The 25,257-nt window shown below is 51.3% G+C and overlaps 1 protein-coding gene across 4 annotated transcripts; it reads right to left on the reverse strand.

Annotated features, from left to right (window-relative positions):
* Positions 1-87: 87 nt before the first annotated feature.
* On the reverse strand, positions 88-23,543 carry SMPDL3B (sphingomyelin phosphodiesterase acid like 3B). 4 transcript variants are annotated; one of them, XM_058718422.1, is made up of 9 exons: positions 23,163-23,542; positions 18,259-18,666; positions 14,910-15,123; positions 9,568-9,665; positions 5,700-5,843; positions 4,562-4,734; positions 3,529-3,709; positions 3,310-3,443; positions 88-643 (listed from the first exon to the last, which is right to left on the reverse strand). In XM_058718422.1, exons 3-9 carry the CDS (start codon positions 14,951-14,953, stop codon positions 278-280), a joined length of 1,140 nt encoding a protein of 379 aa, XP_058574405.1. In that variant the 5' UTR covers positions 14,954-15,123; positions 18,259-18,666; positions 23,163-23,542; the 3' UTR covers positions 88-277. The 4 variants fall into 4 exon arrangements, with proteins under 4 accessions (XP_058574405.1, XP_058574403.1, XP_058574404.1 ...); XM_058718420.1 differs by lacking the exon at positions 18,259-18,666 and having other exon boundaries at positions 23,163-23,536; XM_058718421.1 differs by lacking the exons at positions 3,529-3,709; positions 18,259-18,666 and having other exon boundaries at positions 3,310-3,528; positions 23,163-23,543.
* Positions 23,544-25,257: the final 1,714 nt, after the last annotated feature.

Raw genomic sequence — 25,257 nt, forward strand, 5'->3', positions numbered from 1 at the left:
AATACAAGGGGCGGGGGGAGGACGTTCGGTAACTGTGCAAGGGAGTTGTATTAAACCTTATTTACATATTAAGAGAAACGCACAGAATAAGATGCTCGATGAGCATTGTTTTTTGGATGAAAAATGTCCGGGAGGGGGGCGGGGCTGGTTGCGCGGGAGTCTTTGGAGGTTCATTGCCCAATCCGGCTGCCCCATCCCAGTTCACTCCGCCGACGCCGGGCAGGTGTGGCCGCGTGCTCCCCGGGGACCGGCGAGCCAGGCGGCCGGGCGCCCGAGGTCACGGCGCTAGCAGCGCGCGCAGGCCCAGCAGCGCCGCGAGCAGGAGCGCGAGCCGGGGCGCGGGCGCGGCGCCGGGGGCGCGCAGGCAGGCGGCGTAAGCGTCGAAGGCCACCTCGCGCATCGCGCACACGTGCTCGGCGCTGCAGGCCGGGTCGCAGGCCTCCCTGTCGTAGCTGACCGAGTTGTAAACGTAGTAGCGCTGCAACGTGCCGGGGTCGCTGGCGATGCGGCCCAGCGCCGCGTCCATGGAGCGGGAGCCTGCGTCGGGCACCCCGTAGGCCTCCGTCAACCGGTACTCAAGCTCCCAGAGTGGGATCCCCTTTTCGTTCGCCTGGCTCAGGTTCACGAAGTAGGTCACCATGTCCTGGTGGAGGGAGGGAGGAGGGTAGGCCATGAGCAGCCGTCGGCTTCCACCCCCCAATCCTGCACCTTGCATTTGCCCCCAGACTCTTTGTAACCATGACTGCTGTTGCTGACGAGGCACCTGCACTTAATACCCGATTTCACAAATGAGGAAACTGAGTCCTAAAGAGTTTAATTAATTTGGGCAGGGTCCTACGGGTATTTAGTAGCAGTGGCAGGTTTGGAATCCAGGTGGTTAACCCTGCGGCCTACGCGTTTTCTGTCCCAGATACACAGGAAATGTTTATAGAATTAAGGGATGAGGGGCGCCTGGGTGGCGCAGTCGGTTAAGCGTCCGACTTCAGCCAGGTCACGATCTCGCGGTCCGTGAGTTCGAGCCCCGCGTCAGGCTCTGGGCTGATGGCTCGGAGCCTGGAGCCTGTTTCCGACTCTGTGTCTCCCTCTCTCTCTGCCCCTCCCCCGTTCATGCTCTGTCTCTCTCTGTCCCAAAAATAAATTTAAAAAAAAAAAACGTTGAAAAAAAAAAAAAAAAAAAGAATTAAGGGATGAAAAGCAACTTTAAAAAGTAGGATGGGGTGCCTGGCTGAACGAGGTTATGGGATTGTGGCTGCCGAGGGCTTGGGATACACTCAAGACCCCTAGGTCTCCAGTGCATCTTCAGAACTAGAATCTGGAAAGGTTTATCTGTCCAATGCTTTCGACTTAAATTTGTGGGCCTGCCTCAAGTCACTAGAAGTGGGGTAAGAGGAGCTGCTATGAATAGATGGTAACTTCCCCCTGGGCACATTACGTTATTTCGTTTGGTCCTCTCCAAACCCTGTGAGGTACTGTTACTCCCATAAACGGAGGCCAAAGAGGTAAAAAAAAATTTCATGAGTGGTGGAAAACCCAGGCCTCTCTGACTCCCTCCCTGAGAAGGATGTAGAGTATGTTGGGGGCAGGGGGGATGAAGAACCAGGCTGTGATTCCTCTGCTAAGGCCCTCTGAGTGCCCATGTGGACAACAGGCCATACTCTTGAAAGTCCTCAAAAAAAAAAAAAAAAAAAAAAAGCCCTCAGACCTCTTTTCCATACACATTTGCTCTGGAATCAAAGACCTACGTTATCTCATCCAGCCCCTGGCTATAAATGTCCTCTCTCAACAACCAGATTAAATCTCTATATCCACTTCTTCCTGGGCCTGCTCCTTGAATACCCTGCTGCCGCTTCCCTGGGCACTTTTGCCTGGATAGCATCTAGACCTCCCAAAGTTAACAGGTCCCCAACCAGACTTCTGATCTTCCCTCTGAAACCTGTTCCTCCTGCAGTGATCCCATTTCAGTGAAGGACAGCTTCACCCTTCTGGGGGCTGAGGCCAGAGCCGGGACTCCTGTCTCTCACACTGTTATCCAGTCCACTGGCAAATCCTGTCTTCTCTGCCTTCGGCATACATCCAGGATCTGGGGCATCTCACCGCCCCACTGCCACACCCTGGCCCGCGGCACCGTCACCTCTCAGTGATTATTGTTGTCACCTCCTAACTGATACCCCCTCCCACCGCCATTTCTGCCCTTGCTTGCCCTTTAAGCCTGTTCTCTGAATAGCAGACTTGGTGGTTTTGTAAAATTACAAGTCAGAATATTTAGTTCTTCTGCTCCAAACCCTTCACGTCCAGAGTCCCACTCATGGCTGACATGATCTGACCTCATTCTTCCCACTCTCCCTTTGTGCCTTCCTCTGCAGCCACAGACCTCCTTGCTCTTCCCTAACACACCGAGCACACTCCCACCCCAGGGCCTCTGAACTTGCTCTTTCCTCGCCTTCCCCCCGCCCCACCATGCTCACCACGTGGTTCCCTCCCTCAATTTACTCAGAATTCAAATGTCACCCCTATCAGTGACACTTCCCTGCCTCACCCATCTCACAGCATACATACATACCCTACCGCTGGCACACTGGCCTCCTCACTCTGTTTTCTCCTTAGCGCTTCTCTCCATGCCTCACTTAACTTTCCTGATTTATTTATTGTGTGTCTCCTGTAAGAACGTCAGCTCCAGGAGAGTGGTGACTTTATTATTGTTCACTTATGTGCCTCCTGAACTCAGGGCCTGGGAACCAGGGAACACGATAGATGCTTGGTATATTTTGTTGAGTAAATAAAGGAATAATATTTCTTTGCTGTTTCAACAATCGCAAGCACATCCCAGGAGATGAGGGTTGCTTGATGAGTTAGGGGCCTGCTTTGGCTGGGACCTAGTTGGCATAGGCATGAGGTGGGCAATGGGCATGAGGTCACGACTGTCGGAAGCCTTGAATACCAAGCCAGGGAGATCCAGCTTATTATCTTAAGGGCACTGGGGAGCCATTGAAGGTTTTTGAGCAGGAGAGAGACAAGAAGGACTTAAAAAAAAAATTAGTTCCTTCTGTAGCATATAGCAGACGAGCTACGGCAGGGCAGGGCTAAAAGCAGGGAGGCCAAGTTGGAGAATGTGATCTAGGGTGAAGGGAGATTTGGGGACAAAAAACTGACCTGATTTGGTTGCAGGATTTGGAGGTGGCTCAGGGATTCTGAACCTGAGCTCTAGAAGAAGGTGGATTCCCTGGAAGGACTTAGGCAAGGCAGTGATACATTCAGGTCCCTCCCCACCCTCCTCCTCTGGCCCCAACGGACCCAGGCAGGGCTCCTGACCTGCAGGCTCAGTGTGGCTCGGTCATACTCAAATACCCGGATGCCTGGATTGTTGGCCCCGTTGACCACTCCAGGTAAGGTGGTTTTCCATGGGGTGACCCCCGGTGTAAGGAACATGACGCTGATGGGGGCACCTTTCAGGAGAGAGACAGTGGGACTGAGAGAGGCTGGCAAGAGGAGGAGGGGGCTGGGCTGGCAGTTGCCCTCCTCGCCGAGTACCTGTATCATCATAAAACATCCGGAAGCTGTCAGTGTGGTGGTGACCGAAGAACTGCCCCGCGATGACATGATGGTGCTTCCGGACCACCTTCAAGTACTCCTCATTGAAGCCCTCCCGGAACCAAGCTTTGTTCCGAGTCTTCTCAAAGAACCCTGGGGGCACGTGGCCAATAATGTACACCTGCACAGAAGGGGTACCCAGGAGGGGCTCAAGGATGCCCTCCCCGACCCCTCACGCCTGCCCACCCGCCTCCCAAAAGGCAAGCAGACAGGATCAAAGGTACCCCTTGCAAAGCAGATTCCGGTACTCTGGGTACCCAGCAAAGATTTCACCTGGTGTTTTCCACTGTGTGCCTTTGCCTGTGCTAAGCCTGCCACCTGGAGTACGCTTTTCTATTTTTCTATTTATGTATTTTGAGAGAGAGAGAGAGAGAGAGAGACAGAGTGTAAGCCAGAGAGGGGCAGAGCGAGAAGTAGAGAGAGAGAATCCCAAGCAGGCTCTACCCTGTCAGCGCGGAGCCCGATGACGGGCTCGATCCCACAAATCATGAGGTCATAACCTGAGCCCAAATCAAGAGTCAGACGCTTGGGGCGCCTGGGTGACTCAGTCGGTTGAGCGTCCAACTTCTGCTCAGGTCGTGATCTCACAGTCCGTGGGTTCCAGCCCCACGTCGGGCTCCGTGCTGACAGCTCAGAGCCTGGAGCCTGCTTCAGATTCTGTGTCTCCCTCTCTCTCTGCCCCTCCCCTGCCCATGCCCTGTCTTTTTCTCCCTCTCTCTCAAAAATAAACAAACACGAAAAAAACAAAAAAGTCAGACGCTAACCAACCGAGCCACCGGGTGGCCCCTAGAATACTCTTACTCTTTTTCACAGGCTGTGTGTGGATGGAAAAAGCTGCCTCCTGGTACCAGGCTGATGAAGGACCCCTCTGTGATGGGGGCATCTTGAGTGGTTGGGTGAGTTTGTGTGGAGGCAGGAGACTCCTTCAGGAAGTGACCCCAGAGAGGTGGGAGGTGGAGGCAGGAGCCGTTACCATTTCCTTAGCTCGGGATGCATTGGTCAGCACGTCTTCCAACCACTGGAACTGCCGAGCGGGGTCGGCCATGCCCGCTGTTTGCTCATTGTTGCCGTAGTACAGGTTGGTGTTGAGGACCACGACTCGCCCAGCCCCACTCAGTCCAGGCAGCTTCTCGGCATAGAAGGCACCTAAGACGTCACAGCCAGAGAGGATCTGAAGGGACCTCTGTGCCCTCCACTCCATGCCCAGCTTCTCCTGCCCTTGCGTCCTCCCTTCCCATCTTTCCCATAGGAGGGGCACGGTGAGTAAAACCAGAAGCTCTGGAGGCAGCCAGCCTAGGTTCAAGTCCTGGCTCTAGCAGTTAGTAGCTGTGCAGCGTGAGAAAGTGTTTACTTCACCTCCCCGTGCTTCGGTTTCCTCCTGTCTCTAATGTACATAGCAGCAAGAAGCATTTGTCCCTCCAGATCCGCTGTCAACCCCATTCACTCAACACTCTGTCCCAGAAGCTGATCTCTGTGGACTAAACCCGCGGGCTTCTGGTTGGGTTTTCACCATTTGGAACTGAGGACAGGGAAGAGAGTAAGCCAGGGTCACCTTGTGCTGGCTGTGTCTCCGGACCGGTGGCTCTCAGCCACTGATGTTGTCCCCCAGGAACCATCTGGCAGGGGCTGGAGACATGTTTGGTTATCACAGTGGAGGGTGTTACTGGTATCCGGTGGTTAGAGGGCTTGGATGCTGCTATGCGCCCTACGACACACAGGACGGCCCCCACGGTGACTTATCCGGCCCTAGGTGTGAACAGTGCCAAGGGTGGGAAACCCGGCCTCAACCGGAGGTCACTGCCCCTTCCTAGGGTTTTTGTGAGGAGTCTCGGAACGTGCTGAGAGTAAGTGCCTGGCACACAGTATATGCTCAATAAACATTCATTTGTGATCCTCACTAGCGCCGTGGGGTGGAGAGTATGGGCACGGGAGTCGGCCATCTCTAAGCTGGCTGATCTTGGCCAAGTGACTCGACATCTTCAAGCCTCTGGCTCCTTATCCGCAAAACGGGGATAAAGCCAGTACCTGTTTCACGGGGTCGTGTTGAAGGGAAAATTCAATCAGACCTTGGCGTACAAGTAAGTGCTCGTGGCTGCAGATGGTGTTAGTACCTTCTTTGAAGAGAGCGATGGATTCGTTACTGAGCCAGGGCCTCCACAGTTCTGCTACCTGATCATAGATGCTGTTGCCCCCTGCTGGGAGCTGGTTCTTGGGGTGAAAGTCATGATTCCCCAAAGCAGCGTAGACTTTAGTACCTGGGCAGGAAAAAAGAGAAACATAAACATATTTATGTGAAAGCGCTTGGTGGAGTTAGTCATTTTCGGTCCGCTAGGAGCCGTCCGCGCTAATGGAGAAACGCCGTAGCACAAATGAGGAAAATACAGAGATAAGCAGAAAACCACATTCAGTGGAATCTGGCTGAACGTGGCTCAGACCTGGGAAGGAAGAGCCGTGAGTTCTCTGATCCCAGTTCCGAACCCCATTCCCAGCATAAAGTTCCCTGGTCGGAAGCATCAGAGGATGAGAAGAAGAAGGCTAGAAGATCTAAATAATCTTCACATCCATTATCAGCCCCTTGGCAATTTAGTGCTCCCTTGTTCTTGTCGATTCCAGGTCCACTGACTTTTAGGGAAAGGGTTTGGTTCACTCGGGGAGCCTTAGGAGTTTCAGTCATTCGTGAGTCAACGGGTGTTTATCGAGCACCTCGTGTAGATCTGGGAACCAGGCACCCAGTCCCCGTCCCAGGGGCCTTGCAGTGCAGTGGGGTTGACAGGTATTGAGTAATTAGAGGTGTGAGGGTGTCACAAAAAAGGGAAGAGCCACTTGCAATAGAAGCCTACAACAGGGTGGGGGGTGGAAGGAAAGGAAACAAAAGGAAGTGGCTTGTGAATGACTCCTGTGGGGAGGGAGCCCATCAGACTCATTTCCTCCCCAGAAGTAGCCTCATTCTTGCTTTTATTTTACTTCTGTGTCTGGCAAGTAGTAGTTTCTCAATAAAAGTTTCACAATAAACACGGGGCACCTGGGTGGCTCAGTCGGTTAAGTGTCTTCAGCTCAGGTCATGATCTCACGGCTGCTGAGTTTGAGCCCCAGCTCGGAGCCTGGAGCCTGCTTCAGATTCTGTGCCCCTCTCTCACTCATGCTCTGTCGCTGTCTCTGTCTCTCTCTCTCTAGAATAAATAAACATCACCAAAAAAAGTTTGACAATAAATAAAAACCCCTCTGAGCTCAGGGCAGGGTTTTGCCCTTAGCCTGGCGTTCCCCAGGGACTGACCTTGAACCAATGAGGGAGGACGGAGCCTCCAGTTCCCACTTGGGGAGATATTTTCACAGAGACTTTTTACGCTGTAGAGCCTACAAGATCTGAAAGTGCTAAAACCTCTGCTGAAATTCCCATCAAGAATTGTTTGCAAAGGCAGAAGCCCTCACTGTACCTGCCTGGAAAACCCTCGCCTCTTTAACACAAATGCCACCAGCCTTTAGGAATCCATCTCAGGGGCACCTGGGTGGCTCGCTCAGTTGAGCATCTGACTCTTGGTTTAGGCTTCAGATCATGGTCTCACGGTCATGAGATCAAGCCCCAGGTCGGGCCCTGCACTGGGCACGGAGCCTGCTTAAGTTTCTCTCTTTTTCCCTCTCTCTCTCTCTCTCTCTCTCTCTCTCTCTCTCTCTGCCCCTCCCTCATGCACACTCTCTCGTGCTCTCTCAGAAAAGAAGAAGAAAAAGAAAAAGAAGCCGCTTAAAAAAATGCCCCAAACCCCACAAATCCCTGGAATTCTAAGAACAGATGAGAAGGGAGGAACTCTCTCCTTCCTTCGCTGCTTCTTTGTGCCAGGCACGGTTAGAAGCTTCTGACAAGCACAAGCTCCATGAGGGCACAACCTGGCCAAGTTCCCTCCCCCCTAGAATGGTATCTCACTCACAGTAAGAATAAGATGCTCAATAAATATTTGTTGACTCACTAAATGAGTGAGTGGATTACTTAATCCTGACAACAACCTTCTGGGCAGGTACCGTTCTTCTCCTCGTTTTGCACAGAGAGGAAACTGAGTCTCCAGGGCATTGCCCAGTGGGAACTGGCAGAGACTGAATCGGGACTGAGATCTGTTTGCCCAGCACACCTGCATTCACCACTCAGCCATGCTGGAGGAGAGGGGCCGGGGTTCACAGTGACTCTGATGGGAACACAGGTGGCACGTGGCCGGAAGAACACATGACACACGACGTGGATCCGAAATCCGGAGTTGCGGTCCCTTCCTCCCCTGCAGCAATTTGCTTGACTTCTCAGGGCTCCGGCTTTATTTATCAATAAAACGGAGAGTGCTTGCTTGACCTGTGTTGCTGTAATTCTCAGATAATGCCTCGGGGCGCCTGGGTGGCTCAGTCGGTTAAGCATCTGACTCTTGATTTTGACTCAGGTCCCGATCCCAGGGGTCGCGGGATCCATTTGATTTGAACTCTTCTAGTATGTTCTATTTTAACATCTCTACAGGCGGAGTGTAACTTACTGAGGCCATGAGGAAGCACTGTCGTACTTGAATTAACAGCGTTTTTGTCCTTGGCAATACATAAAATATGAGGCGACTCACAGTTGATAGCGTCTGGAATATTGGGAAATTCAGTAACTGTGCAAGTGTGTCATAAGCTAGAGGATCTTCTACCTTATGTTTGTGTGTTAACTCATACTTACAAAGCATTTTCTCAGCCATCGTTCCACTTTTATTCCCGAAGTGCATGGGGAGCCAAGGAAAGCGTGCTCAGAGTTGGATGAGTTTGAGTCCCTCCCTGGGAACTGACTGGCTCTGAGCCATAGGTTCCTCATCTATGCGTCCAGACAACTAGACCATGCTGCATAAAATGATGCCCGTCGAGGGAAGAAGGTGGCAGAAAGGTTGCCTGGAGGACAGATGTGGGGTGGTGACGGCAGCACAGGGCCCCTCCTGGAGTGGCAGGGGCAGTGGTGGATAAGAGTGGCGCTCAGAGCTGGATTTGTGTCCTCACCCTTGCCACGTGACCTTGACCAGTTTACTTGACTCGGAGGCTCACATTTCTCACCGGGAAAGTTGAAACAGTAATAGCACGTCCCTCCAGGATTATCGCGAGGAGCTAAAGCATATAATGTTCTTAGAACAGTGCCTGACACAGAGCACTCGATGCATAGATCCGTGTAGTCACTGCTGCCGCTGTATTTATTTGTATCATCATTAGCCCATATCTGGGTCCTGGGGACCCATGACTAAGGCCTTTAGAGGATGCAGCTGTACCAGAACCCGGAGGAAGGGAGTGGGGGGCTAGTGGGCTGCTCTCACGGGTCCCCAGCTGGCAGCCCGAGAGCGCGATTCAGCCCCCAGGACCTCGTGTTCGGCACAGGCTGCTTAAAAACATTTTCAGGGTCCATTAGGTGAGGGATGCGGATCCCATTCTCCTTGTCATGTTCCATGGGACTGCTGCCATCATCACTCACAGCTCTGCCCGCCCTCCTAGGCTTTGAAAGCCCCAGAAGCGCAAGGACAGCACCTTAGCTGGAGCCCAGCATCTCCCGGAGGCCCCTGTAGCCAGGATGGTTTCAGGGCAGTGGATGGCAGCCCTGGGGCCACCGCAGGACATAGGGCTCTCTGCGAGTCCCCGTGAGACTTCCTGGGAACCGTGCCCGTATGTAACCGTAGATGCCCTGAGAAGGGGCCGTGAGTCTGCGTTAAACAGGCAAGGCCAGAAGGCAGCGAAATGTCAGGCATTTCTGTTAACGGGATGCTGCGTGTAAACACGGGCCAGTGATGTCTCACATTCTTTGCGGCGTTGTTGGAAGGGAAGAAACAATCAATCGCCGTGAAGTGCCCCGCCGGGGACTTGGCCAGCACCCAGTGCTGCCCGTGGTTGAAGGTCGCTCCTCCACATCTTGCTGCTGTTGCTCTCCCACCGTGCCGGACACTGCCTGGGGTTTCAGGAACTGCTTCAGGGGAACCAATGACAGAGTCTTACCTGGAAAGACCTCTCTGATGAGCCTGGTCAGGCGTTCCACAATCGCCAGCACGGCTGCCTCTCCCAGCCTCTCATTGGGCACATGAGGTGTGTCGTCACTGGAAAACACCATCGAGCCGGTTTGGTGTGGGCAGCTCAGGAAGGGGCACGAGAAAAGGAAGGGACAGCCCAGCCGTGAGAAAAGAGGCTGTGGAACTGGCCCTCAGGCACCCCCTGAGAGGGAAGGGCCAGGCTGGAGCTGGGGGTCACGCAAGACGGAGCTCAAACCTGGGCTCTGCCGTTGACCTGCTGTGGGTCCCTGGGCTGGTTGCTTAACCTCTCTGAGCCTCCATTATGTCGTCTGTAAAATAGGGAAGATAATGGTACCTACTCCTAGATTTTCATGAGACTTTATTAAAGGGGGAAAAATTATGTGTGTGTGTGTGTGTGTGTGTGTGTGTATATATATATATATATATATATATATATATATATATATATAATGTTGTAGACTGGTGGGACCACTTTCTACCTTATAAAGGGCATATTTCCTGGGCAGCTCTCCTAACTTGGAAAGTCTTTTCCTTTATCTTCTTTTTTTTTTTAAACTTCTGCTTTTTGGGGTTTTTTTTTTTTAGCTTATTTATTTTTAGAGAGAGAGAGAGAGAATGTGCATGCGTGCATAAGCAAGGAAGGAACAGACAGAGAGAGAGAGAGAGAGAATGAGAATCCCAAGCAGGTTCCATGCTCAGTGCAGAGCCCAACACAGGGCTCCATCCCACGACCCTGGAATCATGACCTGAGCTGAAATCAAAAGAGTCGGACACTCAACCTACTGAGCCACCCAGGCGCCCTTGTTTTCCTTTCTCTTAAAAAAAAAATAATAATAATAAATACAAAATAAAATGTAGAATAGTAGCTGCTCTGTTGTAATTATTATTTAAAGAGGGAAGCTTGAGAGTTCCAGTCCCATCTAGCAGGCCCCCAGGAAGCTCGGGGTGGAAAAGTCATCTTTGAGTCCTGCTCTGTTCCCTAAAGGGTTCTCAGGAGTTTGGAGCTGGCTTCAGAGTTTAGAGTTCAAATCTACTCTACGGCAGATCCAGGACCTGCCCCAGGACCGTTCTGTCCCTCTTTCGGCTGACCTAAATTCCTGGATCCAAGTTAGAAATACACAGCAAGGCCAGGGAGCAGGGAGGAGAATGGGGAAAGGCAGGTTAGGGGATGGGTTGGAGCCCCCACAATCTAAAGCCTGAGGACCCTGCTGGACCTGACAGGGTGAGGCAGCTGCTGCCCAGGTGCCCTCTGCCCCCTCCCCACTGCCCCCCATCCCCGGAGAAGTTAAGTAGCTTAATTAATAGTACTGCTACCGTTGCTAACAGCTCACCGTGGCTTACTCTGTGCCAGGGGCTTTCTGTGTGTGACACCCACATCCCCGTGGGCTTCCCATCGATAATCCTACAATGTGAGTTCTGTTGTTAGTCCTGTTCGACAGATAAAGAATCAAGGCACAGAGAGGTGGAGAATCCTGCCCAAGTGTATAGAGCGAGAAAGTGGTGGAGCCAGGGTCTGAGTTTAGTCAGACTGGCTCCAGGGTCCACGCTTACACTCATCACACCCTGCTGCATTCCTGACACCCTCCTCAGGGCTGCAAGAGGAACCTCTAGGCCCTGTCTTCCCCAGGGACAGGCCAGGGGTCCAGAGTCATCAGAACAAAGTTCGTTTTTTATTTGTCCCTAGTTTGGAGGATCTAATTCTTTCTTTTAGAAAACACTTGCAGTTTCTTGGGGCGCCTGGGGGCTCAGGCCGTTAAGCGTCCGACTTCCGGCTCAGGTCATGATCTCACGGCTCAGGGGTTCGAGCCCCGAGTAGGGCTCTGTGCTGGCAGCTCAGAGCCTGAAGCCTGCTTCGGATTTCTGCGTCTCCTTCTCTCTCTGCCCCTCCTCCACTCGTGTTCTGCCTTTCTCCCTCTCAAAACTAAATAAACAGGGGCACCTGGGTGGCTCAGTCGGTTGAGCGTTCGACCTCGGCTCGGGTCATGATCTCACGGTTCCTGGGTTCGAGCCCCGCATCGGGATCTCTGCTGACCGCTCAGAGCCTGGAGCCTGCTTTGGATTCTGTGTCTCCCTCTCTGCTACTTCCCCACTCACGCTCTGTCTCTCTCTCTCAAAAATAAATAAACATTAAAAAAACAATTAAAAAGAAAACGAAACTAAATAAACATTTAAAAAAAAAAAAAAGAAAGAAAGAAAACACTTCCAGTTTCTACAGATTACCCCTAAGGGATGGCAACTTGCCCAGGGAAGTCAAACGTTTTAGAAATTGAATTATAAAAGGTCCCAGAGGTTTCCCGGAAACATCCTGTTTCTGTTAAAGGGTCAGAATTTCCCAAAGTAGTCACCTTTCCCAGAGGGCTCACGTCTTTCAGAATGTTGCACGTCCCTCCCACAGCTCCTCTTCAGAGAATTCAGAGCAGAGGCTCCCGGAGCCAGATGCCTCTTGGGAGCAAGAGTTCAAGGTCATGGCTTAAAGCTCACTCTCTTCTTAGACTGATTCCTGAGCTGCCCAGGACTGCCCTGAGACACTGCCACATTTCTTGTTTGTTGTTGTTTTTTAAGTTTATTTATTTATTTATGTTGAGAGAGAGTGTGCAAGCAGGGGTGTGCAAGCAGGGGAGGGGCAGAGAGAAAGGGAGAGAGAGAAAATCCCAAGTAGGCTCCATGCTCAGTGTGGAGCCTGACATGGGGCTTGATCTCACGACCGCAAGATCACCACCTGAGCCGATACGAAGAGTTGGATGCTTAACCGACTGAGCCACCCAGATGCCACGACCCTGTCACATTTCTTAAGTGTCTAGCTTTGGCATTGGGACCAAGCGTCCTGGCCGCCCTGGCCCTGGATTGTTCTCACTGGTCAGACTGTTCCGCCCGAAGATAGCGCGTGGGGTGATTTCTGTTCAGCCAGACTCCATTTCTGCTTCTTATCCAAGGACGCTGCTGTGAGTCCTCCAACTTCCCTTAGCACTGGCGGTCCTTGTCACTCAAGGTCCACCCTTCGCTCACCGGCTCCTTTCTCCCTCCCTTGGTAGGTCAGCCTGACTTGTGTTCAGCCCCCCTGCTGAACACAACCACCACCCCCCCCACCACCACCAACAACCACAGGGTCCATCTGAGGGTCATTCCTGGTCACTCCCATGCCACACTAAAGGACAGCTGAGGGCATCATGGGTTTGATCCTGCCCTGTAGAAGTGTCCATTGAGGCTGAAAGAGGGAGCAAGAGGTCAGAGCTCCTGCCAGCCTTCTTCACCAGCTCCCCGGATACCACTTCCTGTGAGAAGTCCTCCCTGATCCTGCCACATGGAATCAGGTGCCCTGCGAAGCTCCCGCATCCCCCAGTGACTCTCTCTCCTTGCTGGGATACGGTGGTTCAGTGGGCTTGTCTGCATCGCCCCAAGACCGTGAGCTCCTTGAAGGCCAGTCCAGGTCTTATCATCTCAGCTCCCCAAGTGTCTACCCCGGGGGCTGAACACAAGTCAGGCTGACCTACCAAGGGAGGGAGAAAGGAGCCGGTGAGCGAAGGGTGGACCTCGAGTGACAAGGACCGCCAGTGCTAAGGGAAGTTGGAGGACTCACAGCAGCGTCCTTGGATAAGAAGCAGAAATGGAGTCTGGCTGAGCAGAAATCACCCCACGCGCTATCTTCGGGCGGAACAGTCTGACCAGTGAGAACAATCCAGGGCCAGGGCGGCCAGGACGCTTGGTCCCAATGCCAGACCACTCTCAGGCTCTCTGATGTGGTTGGAAGGAGCAGGGTTCGGAGCCCATGGCCAAGAAAGAATTCTTGAGACATCTTCGGTGCAAAAAGGGTGGTTTTATTAGGGTACAGGGACAGGACCTGTGGGCAAAAACAGCTGCACTGGGGTTGTGAGGAGCGACTGGTTATATAAGATTTTCTATCCTATGGAGGAGAGGGTGATGTTAGGTCTCCAGGAAATTGAGTTCTAGGTTTCTGGGGGGAAGTGGGGTCTGATTATTGATAAGATTGCTTTTTTTCTTACAAAACATAAAGCCAGGGGCTCCTGGCTGACTCAGTCGGTTAAGTGTCCGACTTCGGCTCAGATCACAGTGTCACGGTTTGTGAGTTTGAGCCCCGCAACGGGCTCTGTGCCGATAGCTTGGAGCTCGGAGCCTGCTTCGGATTCTGTGTCTCCCTCTCTCTCTGCCCCTCCCCTGCTCGCACTCTGTCTCTCTCTGTCTCTCTCAAAAGTAAACATTAAAGATTTTTTAAAAAATAAAAAACAAAATAAATCATTAAAACAGTTGCAAACTGATGGAGACCCATGTCCTGCATGACTGTGATCTCTATCAGTTAACCACTTGTTTTTTCCTTTCCCTTTCCTTCATTCTTGGACAGCCAGGAGCCTGAGAATGTCACACATATCCCACCTGGGGGCAGGAATAGGGTTCTGGGGTGTTACCTTGTGCTTTGTCCTCAGCTTGCCTTTTGCTCCCTCCTCACCTCTACCTTCTTCCCTCCCTGCATTTGGATCTCTAGGGCTTGGAGTCCCTAAACACCGGTGGGAGTGGCCCCAGTGTTTGTCCACCTGACTTAAAATCCAGGAATTCTTGGGGCGCCTGGGTGGCGCAGTCAGTTAAGCGTCCGACTTCAGCTAGGTCACGATCTCGCGGTCCGTGAGTTCGAGCCCCGCGTCAGGCTCTGGGCCGATGGCTCGGAGCCTGGAGCCTGTTTCCGATTCTGTGTCTCCCTCTCTCTCTGCCCCTCCCCCGTTCATGCTCTGTCTCTCTCTGTCCCAAAAATAAATTAAAAACGTTGAAAAAAAAATTAAAAAAAAAAAAATCCAGGAATTCTTGGGGCGCCTGGGTGGCTCAGTCTGTTGAGCATCCAACTCTTGATATTGGCTCAGGTCATGATCCCAGAGTTGTGGGATCAAGCCCCAGCACTCTGCACGGAGTGTGGAGCCTGCTTGGGATTCTCTCTCTCTCTCCTTGTCTGTGCCTCTCCCCCACTCACATGAGTACAGGGATTCTCTCTCTCTCTCCCTCTCTCTCAAATAAAAAATTAAAAAAAAAAAATCCAATAGCTGTCCACATACCCAGATGGGCCATGACTGTCCCCAGCCTCAGAGTGAGCTGTGTTCTGCGTTCTGCTAAGTCTGGGAGACACAGAGTCAAGGGCACAAATTTTGGGATCAGCCAGGCCAACAGTCCTTTGAGCAAGTTGCATAACTTTGAGCTTTAGGTTCGTAGACTCTGAATCAGGGCTGGTGAGAGGACAAATGGAGATAGTGTGGGGAGGGTGCCAGGCTGGCAGGTGAAGGCTAGCCTAGCTCTTGTGACTGCTCTCACCCGGTCCAGAGGATGAAGTCTGGCTTGGGCTCAATCTCCTTCATGGCATAGATGGAGGAGTTGATGAGGACCCAGGGAGAGTCGCAGAGGTAGTCACCCCAGGGGCCTGCATTGGGCACCGGCTGGGAGCCAGCTGATGGGCACACCTGGAGGGGGTCTTCAGATACCTTGTAGTCAGGGTCAAGGTGGAGGTCCGAGATGTGCCAGAACTTCCCTGCAGAGGAAAGGAGACCCTCTTCAATGCTGGTCCCTCCCTCCCTGAGCCTGGATGGCGAAGACGCCCAGGGGTACCCTGGGCAGGGAGAGAGCAAGCTGTAAATGTGAAATGAAGTTTCCTCTGAAGCCAGCGTTCAGAGAAAAAGAGCCACAGGTCTGACTTTGCCCAGGGAGGCACTGAGAGTAGGAGAGAAAAAGATTGGCTCTGTCCCTGCCCTGTGACCTTTGACCATCCCCATCTCCCCACCTCAGGGGACCCAGCAGCAGCGTGAAGGATTGGGCTTCGTGACCCTCAAAGAATCCTTTGGGAGTTAGTTCTAAGCAGAGTACTTGTTTTAAAGCAAAGTTTGGGTAGGGGCACCTGGGTGGCTCAGTCGGTTGAGCGTCCAGCGTCAGCTCAGGTCATAATCTCGCAGTTTGTGAGTTCAAGCCTCGCATCGGGCTCTGTGCTGCCAGCTCAGAGCCTTGGAGCCTGCTTCGGATCCTGTGTCTCCCTCTCTCTCTGCCCCTCCCCCACTCATGCTCTGTCTCTCTCTCTCTCTCTCCTTCAAAAATAAAAATATTAAAAAAAAAAAAAAAAGAGCAAACTTTGGGGAGTGTCATGGATAAGCACTCAGGCTCTGGAGCCACATAAAAGCTGTGTGACCTTGGGTGAGTTGCTTCACCTTTCTGAGCCCAGAACCAGAGGCAGATCTTCTCATGGGAGAAAGTCTACACACCAATTGCCTCGTAAGATCTTGCTAATTAGCGAAAGCCTGGGGGACATGTGTGGAGATGCAGCTCAGCAGTGCTGGGCGAGAAAAGAAGGAATGTTCTTTCAGATTGGGCCGAGTTTCTGGTGTGTGTACTTAGTGGCTCTGGATGCAGCTGGGAGTGGCCCTGAAGTGGTCAACTGAAACCTGGTCTCAGCCAACTAAGGGCGGCTGAGATGCCAGAAAACCTCTTGGTGTGAGGGGAGCCTGGCTGGCTCAGGCGGTAGAGATACTCTTGATCTTGGGGTTGTAAATGAGTCCCGTGTTGGGTACACCGATTCCTTAAAAATAAAACCTCTCAGTGCGATCGAGAGAAAGGAGTCCCAACAAAGAAAACGAGCTACACGGGGCGGATTTGACATCTGTACCCAGCACAGCACAATGGGTAAGTAGTTTGGAGGAGGCTTATGGAACAGGTTTGGCCTCTGCCCTAAAGCCTGGAATTTCCTCACCCTCCACCATTGCTGTCGCTTCCTCCTCCATTTCCTGTGTCACTTAATGCCAATAGTCGTACCCACCCCCCACCCCCCGGCCCTGCCCCCAGCCCAGGAAATTGAGTCAGCCTGGGAGTCCCAGCTTCTGCAGCTTTCATGGTTGGATGGCCGGGGCACCACCCAAGCCACAGGGCATTCAGTGTGGCTCTAGGAGAGGTCCGAAGGTCAAGTCCAGCCCCTAATCCTCTCTCTCTATGACTTCTCACCTCTCCTTATCTAAACCTGGTCCCAGGAAAGGATCAGAAGCTTACTTATACTAAGGTGCAAATGACTGATTAAATCTTGATCCCTCCCAAGGTCATTACATAGTCACCAGAGCCCTGCAGGTACAGTTGACCCTTGGACAGTGCAGGTTAGGGGCACTGACCCTCCCTCAGTCACAAATCTGTGCATAGCTATGACTCCCTCAAAACTTAACTACTAATAGCCTACTGTTGACCAGAAGCCTTACTGATAACATAAACAGTTTATAAACACTTATTTTGTATGTTATATATATATATGATATATATATATATATATATATATATCATATATATATATATATATATAATATATCATATATATATATATATGATATACTGTATTGGTACAATAAAGTAAGCTAGAGAAAAAGTGTTATTAAGAAAATCATAAGGGGGGCGCCCGGGTGGCTCGTCGGTTAAGCGTCCGACTTCGGCTCAGGTCATGATCTCACGGTCCGTGAGTTCGAGCCCCGCGTCAGGCTCTTTGCTGACAGCTCAGAGCCTGGAGCCTGTTTCAGATTCTGTGTCTCCCTCTCTCTCTGCTCCTCCCCTGTTCATGTTCTCTCTCTGTCTCAAAAATAAATAAACGTTAAAAAAAAATTTGTTAAAAAAAAGAAAATCATAAAGAAGAGGAAATACTGTATCAAAAAATCTGTATGTAAGTGGACCTACAGTTCGCACTTGTGTTCTTCAAGGGTCACCTATATTGATCACCACCCCCATTTTGCAGATAAGGAAACTAAGGCTCAGAGGTCAACCTGCCTGAGATCACACGGTAAATGGTGGAGGTCCTGCGTCTCTTGATTCTCTCCCAGGAAGATGTGATTGCTAACAGGGTAAAACCGATGCCTTTTTATTTTAGATATGTCTTTTTGTAGTCTTTTGCAGTCTATGCCTACATGTTTATTCTTTACCCAAACTGAGAGTCTTTGTTTCTAATGGGGGCAATTTAAACTTGTTACACAGGCCATGACTGCATGTGAAATTACTCCTACAGAGACAAAATCCCAAGCCAGAGGAAAGAAACTGCCCCGTTTCAACTAGTAAATGGGCAGAGTTTGGTAGGCTTTCCTGAGCCCCTGCACAGAGACTGAAAGGGGGGTCACATCCGCTTCTAAGCCAGAGATGGGGCTGACCAGGTCGGATGCAGTGAGAGGCCCTTTGCCCTTCTCTCTGGAGCATGATCCCCCCCCCCCCCACCGCCCCGCCCCGCCCAAGACCATGCAGAGACCATTCCCCTGCCTCAAGCCGGCTCTTTTCCAGGGAGCAGATCTGCCCTTTTGATGTCATGCCTCAAAGAACTCAGTGAAAGTTGCTTCACTTCAGAAACTCCAGTCTGCTGACAGGCTCACGGGTCAGCTGTTGGTTTCTCTCTTCCCACAAGCTCCCTTCCCATGAGCTCTGGTCTAGTCAGAGTGTAGAACTGAAACTCCTTCCAGCCTCCCTGGCATTCCTCGTGGTGTGTGTGTGTGTGTGTGTGTGTGTGTGTGTGTGTGTACATGCACGTGCCCCGGAGGCCTGACTCCAGGAGAGGCCAGGATAGTGGAAGGAATGGCGTAGAGAGCAGGGGGCTCCACCTCCTTGGGCTCTGGTGTCTTCACTGTGGAAGTAAATCACACAGACCTCACACAAAAGAACTCACCCCACTCTTTGGCCTCGTAGGGCCTCTTTCTGGCTTCTTTCTGGCTTCTCTGCGGCCTTCCCCAGTCTTCCCCAGGTCATTGCTCGCATGGCTGCTTTGTCCTCCTCATTCAGGCCTCAGCCCAAGGGTCACCACCTCAAAGAAGCCTTCCTTGACTACCTTTTCTCAAGTTCCATCCCCCACCACCCGTCTGGTCACTAGTTATCGCCTCCCTCAGTTTTATTTTTTTCAGAACACTGTCACATAATGAAATGAGCTTATCGACTTGTGTATCATCCACCTTCCCTGTCTACTCTGTCAGTTCCGTGAGAGATGCAGCCTGTCTTGTTCATCTCTGTGTCCTCAGCACCTCGAGCAGTGCCTGGGATGTGGAAGATGCCCGAATAGATGTTCAATCAGTGAGCAAGGCTGCGAGGAAGATGATGGGACTCGTGAGACTCAAAGAATGTTAGCCAGGTGCCCTTTACATGCTCATCTCACTTCATCCTTGCCGCCATTCTGTGAGGTGGGATTCTTATGCCCGTTTCACAGATGAGGAAACTGAGGCTCAAACCCAGCCCTCTCTGACTCCAAAGCTGAGGCACAATGTTGACTCGGAGCCTCCAACAGATGGCTTTTATAAAACATGTATGTTGCCCACAAAAGGGTGGAAACCACAGGCTTCTATGGAATTAGCCACAGACTGTGAGGAATTTAAGCTCTAATTAAAACGTCATGGAGGGGCGCCTGGGTGTCTCAGGCGGTTAAGCATCCAACTCTTGATGCTTGGATGGCACCCGGCCATGTGGTGGACAAGCCAGCCTGTGCTCATTCCCTGGGCCACTGTGCCCCTCAGGCCTCAGTTTTTCTTCTCTTCTGGAACCTCTGTTTCCTCAAACATAAGATGAGAATATTGCACAAAGGTTATCCGAAGGCCCTGCCAGTTCCAATGCTATTATTATTGTGTATAACCCACACCACAAGATGATCGTGGTCCCTATTTTCGTCCTTTGTTTTTGACCCTAAGCATCGACCCCAAACATTTCCATTATAATTCCTCCTCTGGAAACCGAGGCCCTCCAAAACACAGAGGGTTCCCTTGTTAAATCCAACATTTAGGACCCCTTGTGATAAGTACATAAATTGCTCTCTCTTCATGGCAGCCCCCTAGGCTTACTCTTGAGGGAAATGTTTTCCTACCATGCTAACCCACACTGAAAGAGACTGTTTCTCTGCAATTAGAAACTGAAGGATAGGGGCGCCTGGGTGGCTCAGTGGGTTGAGCATCCGACTCTTGATTTCAGCTCAGGTCATGATCCCAGGGTCATGGGATCAAGTCCCGCATGGGGCTCTGTGCTGAGCATGGAACCTGTTTAGGATTCTCTCCCTCTCTCTCCCTCTGCCCCTCTCCCCCGCTCATGCACTCTCTCACTCTCTAAAATAAAAGTAAAAGAGTGTGTCTCTACCATTTATTTTTTAAAAAATGAAGCTGAAAGACAAGGCCGTGCTGCACAGGGCCTACATGGGAGGAGACAGAGCCAGGGAGCAGGCACCCCACCCAAGCTCTTCGCTAAGGAAGGTGCAAGCAGGAACCCCACAGTTCAAGACAGAGCAGGTACGATTGCTCTCCGATTGGGTGTCTCAAAGTTCTCCTGCACTTGAGGAAAGATTTGGACTCTGAAAAAACCTAGCGGTATTGTGGAATTCTTTTAAAATTTCATTTTGGGGGCACCTGGGTGGCTCAGTCACTTAAGCGTCTGACTCTTTGTATCAGCTCACGTCATGATCTCACGGTTTTGTGGGTTCAAGACCCACTTCTGGCCCCGCTCTGGCAGTGTGGAGTCTGCTTGGGATTCTCTGTCCGCCCCCCTCTCTGCCCCTCCCCCATTTGTGCTGTCTCTGTCTCTCAAAATAAATACGCTTAAAAAATAAAATGTAACTTTGTTTTTAAAGTATAGATGTATACATTCCAGAAAGTTTGGAGAAAAGAGAAAAAAATTGTACCTATAAAACCCACCATCCCAAGAGGACCCTTCCAAGGGCATACTGTGTAAGGCAGCTGAGTACGGACTTGGTTCTTGCCACTTCCTAGCTGTGGGACCTTGGGCAAGTGTTGAGCCTCCTCTGAGTCTCATTTTCCTCATCCGCGAAATGGGTATAATGGTAATAGTACCTGCTTTATAGGGTCTATAAAAACCAAATGAGGTTTTTCTTCTCTCATTTTTCAAGTGGGTTTTGAAAGGACAGCTGATAAGCCACTAGCATCAGCCTGGCCCCTCCTAAGTCTCAGAAAATAAATGTTAGCTCTTCTTGGCTCTTTGCTTTAGTGTCTCTTTGTTTTGACATAGCATTATTTTATAAACAGAGTGACGTTGTACTGCTTGGGTTCATGTCCCAACTCGGACATTTACTACATGTGTAACCTTGGGTTGGTCATTTAACTTCTCTGAGGCTCCATGACCTTGATAATCCCTACCTGACAAGGCTGTTGTGAGGGTATTCTGTAAAAATTTCAGCAGTGCCTGGCATACAAGTACTTGATAAATATCCCTATTGTTCTCAGTTTTGCTGTGACGCCCTAAAACTTTTCCACCGGGTGTTTTTTTCCACAATCTCTTCAGCTATTCCATTACTGCTGTCAGCACTTTTCATTACCATAAACAACGCTGCAATGAACATCTTAGTGCCTTTGTGGGGCCGGGAGATCCATTTTAGCCACTAGGACTCTGGGCTGTGGGGTGCCCACTGGCATTTGGATTTCCAAGAAAGCATATTTAAAAGTGAAAGAGGGGCGCCTGGGTGGCTCAGTAGGGTGCTTGAGCGTCTGACTTCAGCTCAGGTCATGATCTCACCATTCATGGGTTCGAGCCCGGTGTTGGGCTCTGTGCTGACAGCTCAGAGCCTGGAGCCTGCTTCCAGTTCTGTGTCTCCTTCTCTCTCAGCCGCTCCCCCATTCGTTCTCTCTCTCTCTCCCTCTCCCTCTCTCTCTCTCTCTCTCTCTCAAAAATAAACATTAAAACACTTTCAAAAAGAAAATAAAATAAAAGTGAAAGAGCGAGAGTGAGAGATCCTTGCAACCATTCCCGCCCTCCAGTCAGACTGGCAGGGCCCAGAGTCCCCCAGCAGGGTCGAAGGAGGACTGCCACTCAGCGTCTCCTGGACACGTTGCCCTCACAGGGAATGACACGCTGTCAGCGCTCATCCCAGCGACACTTCCTCCTTGAGGTCAGAGCTTTTAGAGCCAAGTCCCTCTCAGGCCTTCTGCTCTGGTCTCCGGCCCCAGGCCCCGTGCTCCTCCTCGCTGGCCTCTGGGATGCGGCCGCACCAGCAGGGTGCTTTGCCAGGGTTCCCAGCTGCTCCTGGGTAGTGTCTGGGGACATGCACTGACCAGGGGAGCACCTAGCAGCTCCAGCCTGGGAGAACTGAGCTCCACCGAGCAAGCCACCAGCAGAGCCCTGACCCCTTTCAGCCTCAGTTTCTGCAGCTACAGAAAGGGTGGAGGGTCACCTCTAAGGTCCCATCCGAGGACTCCCAGAAAGGGCAATCTAGGATCCTAAGGAAAATTCCAAGTCCAGCCGGCCCACTGACTCCTCTTCCACCGCATGGAAATCCTTAACGGGCATCCCCAACTGGACACATCCCTAATCAACCTGCCACCCCCTCCTGCTGCACCTCAGCCAATGACAACTCGGTCCTCACAGCTGCTGAGACAAAAATCTTGGAGTCACCCCCACCGTCTGCCAGCAAGTTTTGTCCAGAATCACACCGTCTCCAACCACCCCTGCTCCTACCGCCCCGGGGAGCCTCCACCTCCTCTCACGGGACGATGGCAACAGCCCCCCATGGGTTTGGCTGCTTCTCTTTTACCAGGGAGCCCAGGACTGAGGGAGCGTCCAGGTCACTGAACTTCCGGTGCTCAAACTAGGCAAGTCTCAGGCACACTGAGACCCTGCCTTTACCCCACTGCTGTCTCCTCTCAACATGCAGTCCAGGGAGCCTTTTAAACTTACACAAGACAGGGACACCTGGGTGGCTCAGTCGGTTGAGCATCCGACTTCAGCTCAGCTCATGATCTCATGGTTCATGGGTTCGAGCCCCATGTCAGGCTCTGTGAGTCCTTACATTGTCTACATGCTTATAAGTGAGCTGACGCCAGCCCCCAGCGCCCTCCCTCCCCCCATCATGCCCCCAACTCATCTCTCCCACTCACCTTGCCTACTCTGCCCCAGCCACTCTGGCCCCATGCTCGTCCTCATATGCATCACCTGAGCATCAGGCTCAGGGCCTGTGTGCTTTGTGAGCTCCCTTACTGGAATGTTCTCCTGGATGTCCATATTAGCTCTCTCCCTCACTGCTTCAGGTCTCTACCCAAACGTCACTTCCTGGCCACTTGTAAGTACCCCCATCCCCCACTCCCACCCCTTTATTCTGCTTTATTATTCGCCATAACACTTATTATCTCCTAGAAGACCATGCATTTACTTGTTCATGTGTCTTTTGGTCTGTTTCTCCCCAGGTGAAGGGCTGCTTCACTAGGGCTCGGCTTTGTTCCTTTTCCTTTCTGTCCCATTCCTGGTTCCTAGAATAGTACATGATATGCAAAAGGCCCCTAACCAACGATTGCCGAATGAATTCATGAATCTGCCCGCCACCTTCTGCCTTTACCAGATGGCTGGCTCTTATGTGCCCACATCTCTTAGTGAAGCCAGTGTCCCTCCCCTGGCTAGCCTTCGCCTCCACTTCAAATCTTCAGGCCCAAAGAGCAGCCCCTTCCCACCCCCACTGACTCTCTCCCAGGCCTCCCTGCCCTAGCTTCCTGCCTTGCTATTTTTAGCAACATTTTCAGCTTTCTGTGAGCAGTCCCCAGCAGCCAGGATCAGTTCATAGTACAGAACAAAGGCATCAAAGGCATTTGCAGCACCTACCTGGTTCAGCCCTGGTGACTCCCCAGTGGGCCAAGAAAATCAGCAGCTTGAACAGCCTCATCTTTGGGACTCGCCTCGTCTTTAGGGCTCACTTCACGGGAGCCACAGGACTCCCCCAAATCTGTGACTGAAACTGCAGGCTTCCTAACTAGATGTTGTTGGCCATGGGCCTGAGCAGAAGTTCCCGTCCTGTTTCCCTGTGTGCCTAGTTATCCAAGGCACTGCCTCCTCTGGCTTTTCTGCCTTTGCCTCGAAGGGCGTGAGCAGGGCTTGCCCAGGAAGATGCACCAGCCAGGCCTTTGAACTCTGAGGGGTAGAAAGCCACACCTGTCCTGCCTGTCAGTCCAGCCAGTAACTGGATTCTCCGGGAAACTCACTCGGCACCAGTCACTGAGCAGCAAATATCACCTACTTTCAGAGGTTTTACGTTGCCCCACCCTGAGCAGAACAAACAAAGCTGGATGAAACAGCTGGCCTTTGCCATCAAAGGAATTGACTGCTAGCTGGAGCTCCAGATGCCCTAGCACAAGAGAACCCAGACTGAGTCATCCGTTCATTTATTCCAGGAACCCATGTCCCCAGAGACAGAAGGGACCCAGGACAGCCCCTGCCTTCAACAGGGAGAGGGAAACCAGTGGACTGCAGTTTATTTATTAAAAATATTTTTTTAATGTTTAATTTTGAGAGAGACAGGCACACACAGAGTGTGAGCAAGGGAGGGGCAGAGAGAGAGGGAGACACAGGATCCGAAGCAGGCTCCAGGCTCCGAGCTGTCAGCACAGAGCCCGACATGGGGCTCGAACTCACAGACGGTGAGATCGTGACCTGAGCTGAAGTCAGACACTTAACCGACTGAGCCACCCAGGTGCCCCGAGATGCAGTTTAGCCTGTTAGGTGGCTTGACAAACCCAGAGGAGGAATCAAACCCTTGAGGAAAGGGAGGTGATGGGGCTCATATCTTCTTTTATTATGGAAATTACCAAACAGAAGCAGGTAGAGAGAACAGCATCATGAATCCTCAGCATCCATCCTCCAGTTACAACAATTAGGAACTTATGGCCAATCTTACTTCATTTGTACCCCCACCCTAACCTACTGGATTATTCTATAGCAGATTCCAGAGATCATATTGTTTTGCCCATAAATACTCTAAACGATAAGGATTCTTTTTTTTTTTTCCTAACAAAATGATAAAATAAAAAATAAAATACTTGGTCAATGTTTAAATTCCCGACTGTCTCATAATATTTTCTTACAGTTGGTTCATTCAAATCAGGATCCAAACCAGGTCTGATGCGGGCAGGCTGAGTCTGAGAACCCAGAGGAGGGTCCCACCAGACCAGCCAAGAGGGTCCTTGACTTCATGCAGCATAGAAATCAAATGCAAGCCAGAGAAAGTAAAAACAGAGTTTATTGAATAGTGTAAGTGATGGGTAGAGAATAACAGATGGGGTGTCTGGGAGACTGTGGAAGGAAAATAGAATAAGTCTTGTTGCTTGGGGCTCGGGGTTTATATTAGAAAAGGATCTAAGGTATGCATTCCTCCAGGAATCCAGGGTAAAGTCCAATCCTAGGCGAGTGTCAGGTGAACAAGCGATGTCATTCCAGGGGCGCCTGGATTTCAGCTCAGGTCATGATCTCACAGTTCGTGAGATTGAGCCCCAACATCGTTCTCCACTCTGGCACTGTGACACCTGCTTGGGATTCTTTCTCTTCCTCTCTCTGCCCCTCCCCTGCTCACTCTCTCTGTCTCTCTCTCAAAAATAAATAAATAAACTTAAAAAACAAACAAAAACAAACAAAAAAACCCTGGTAGCAGAGCCCTCGGGGTGTGGAGGCAGCCCTCAGGTGACTACTGACCTTTGTCCGGGCCTCAGAGCCTCTGGGAAGCCAGGCTGTATCTATGGTTGTCTTGGGGTTCAAGTCCACAGAGTCCAGGAAGGTCAAGAATGAGGCCATGATAGAATCCATGAACGTTGACATCTAGTCCAGTTTTTCTAGAGCAAACATACATTGCTCTCGTGTATTCCTTCATTTACTCTTTTTTTTTCAACGTTTTTTTTTAAATTTATTTATTTTTTTAATTTATTTTTGG

The sequence above is a fragment of the Neofelis nebulosa genome, chromosome 2 (assembly GCF_028018385.1).
Source record: "Neofelis nebulosa isolate mNeoNeb1 chromosome 2, mNeoNeb1.pri, whole genome shotgun sequence".
Classification (NCBI taxonomy): Eukaryota; Metazoa; Chordata; class Mammalia; order Carnivora; family Felidae; genus Neofelis; species Neofelis nebulosa.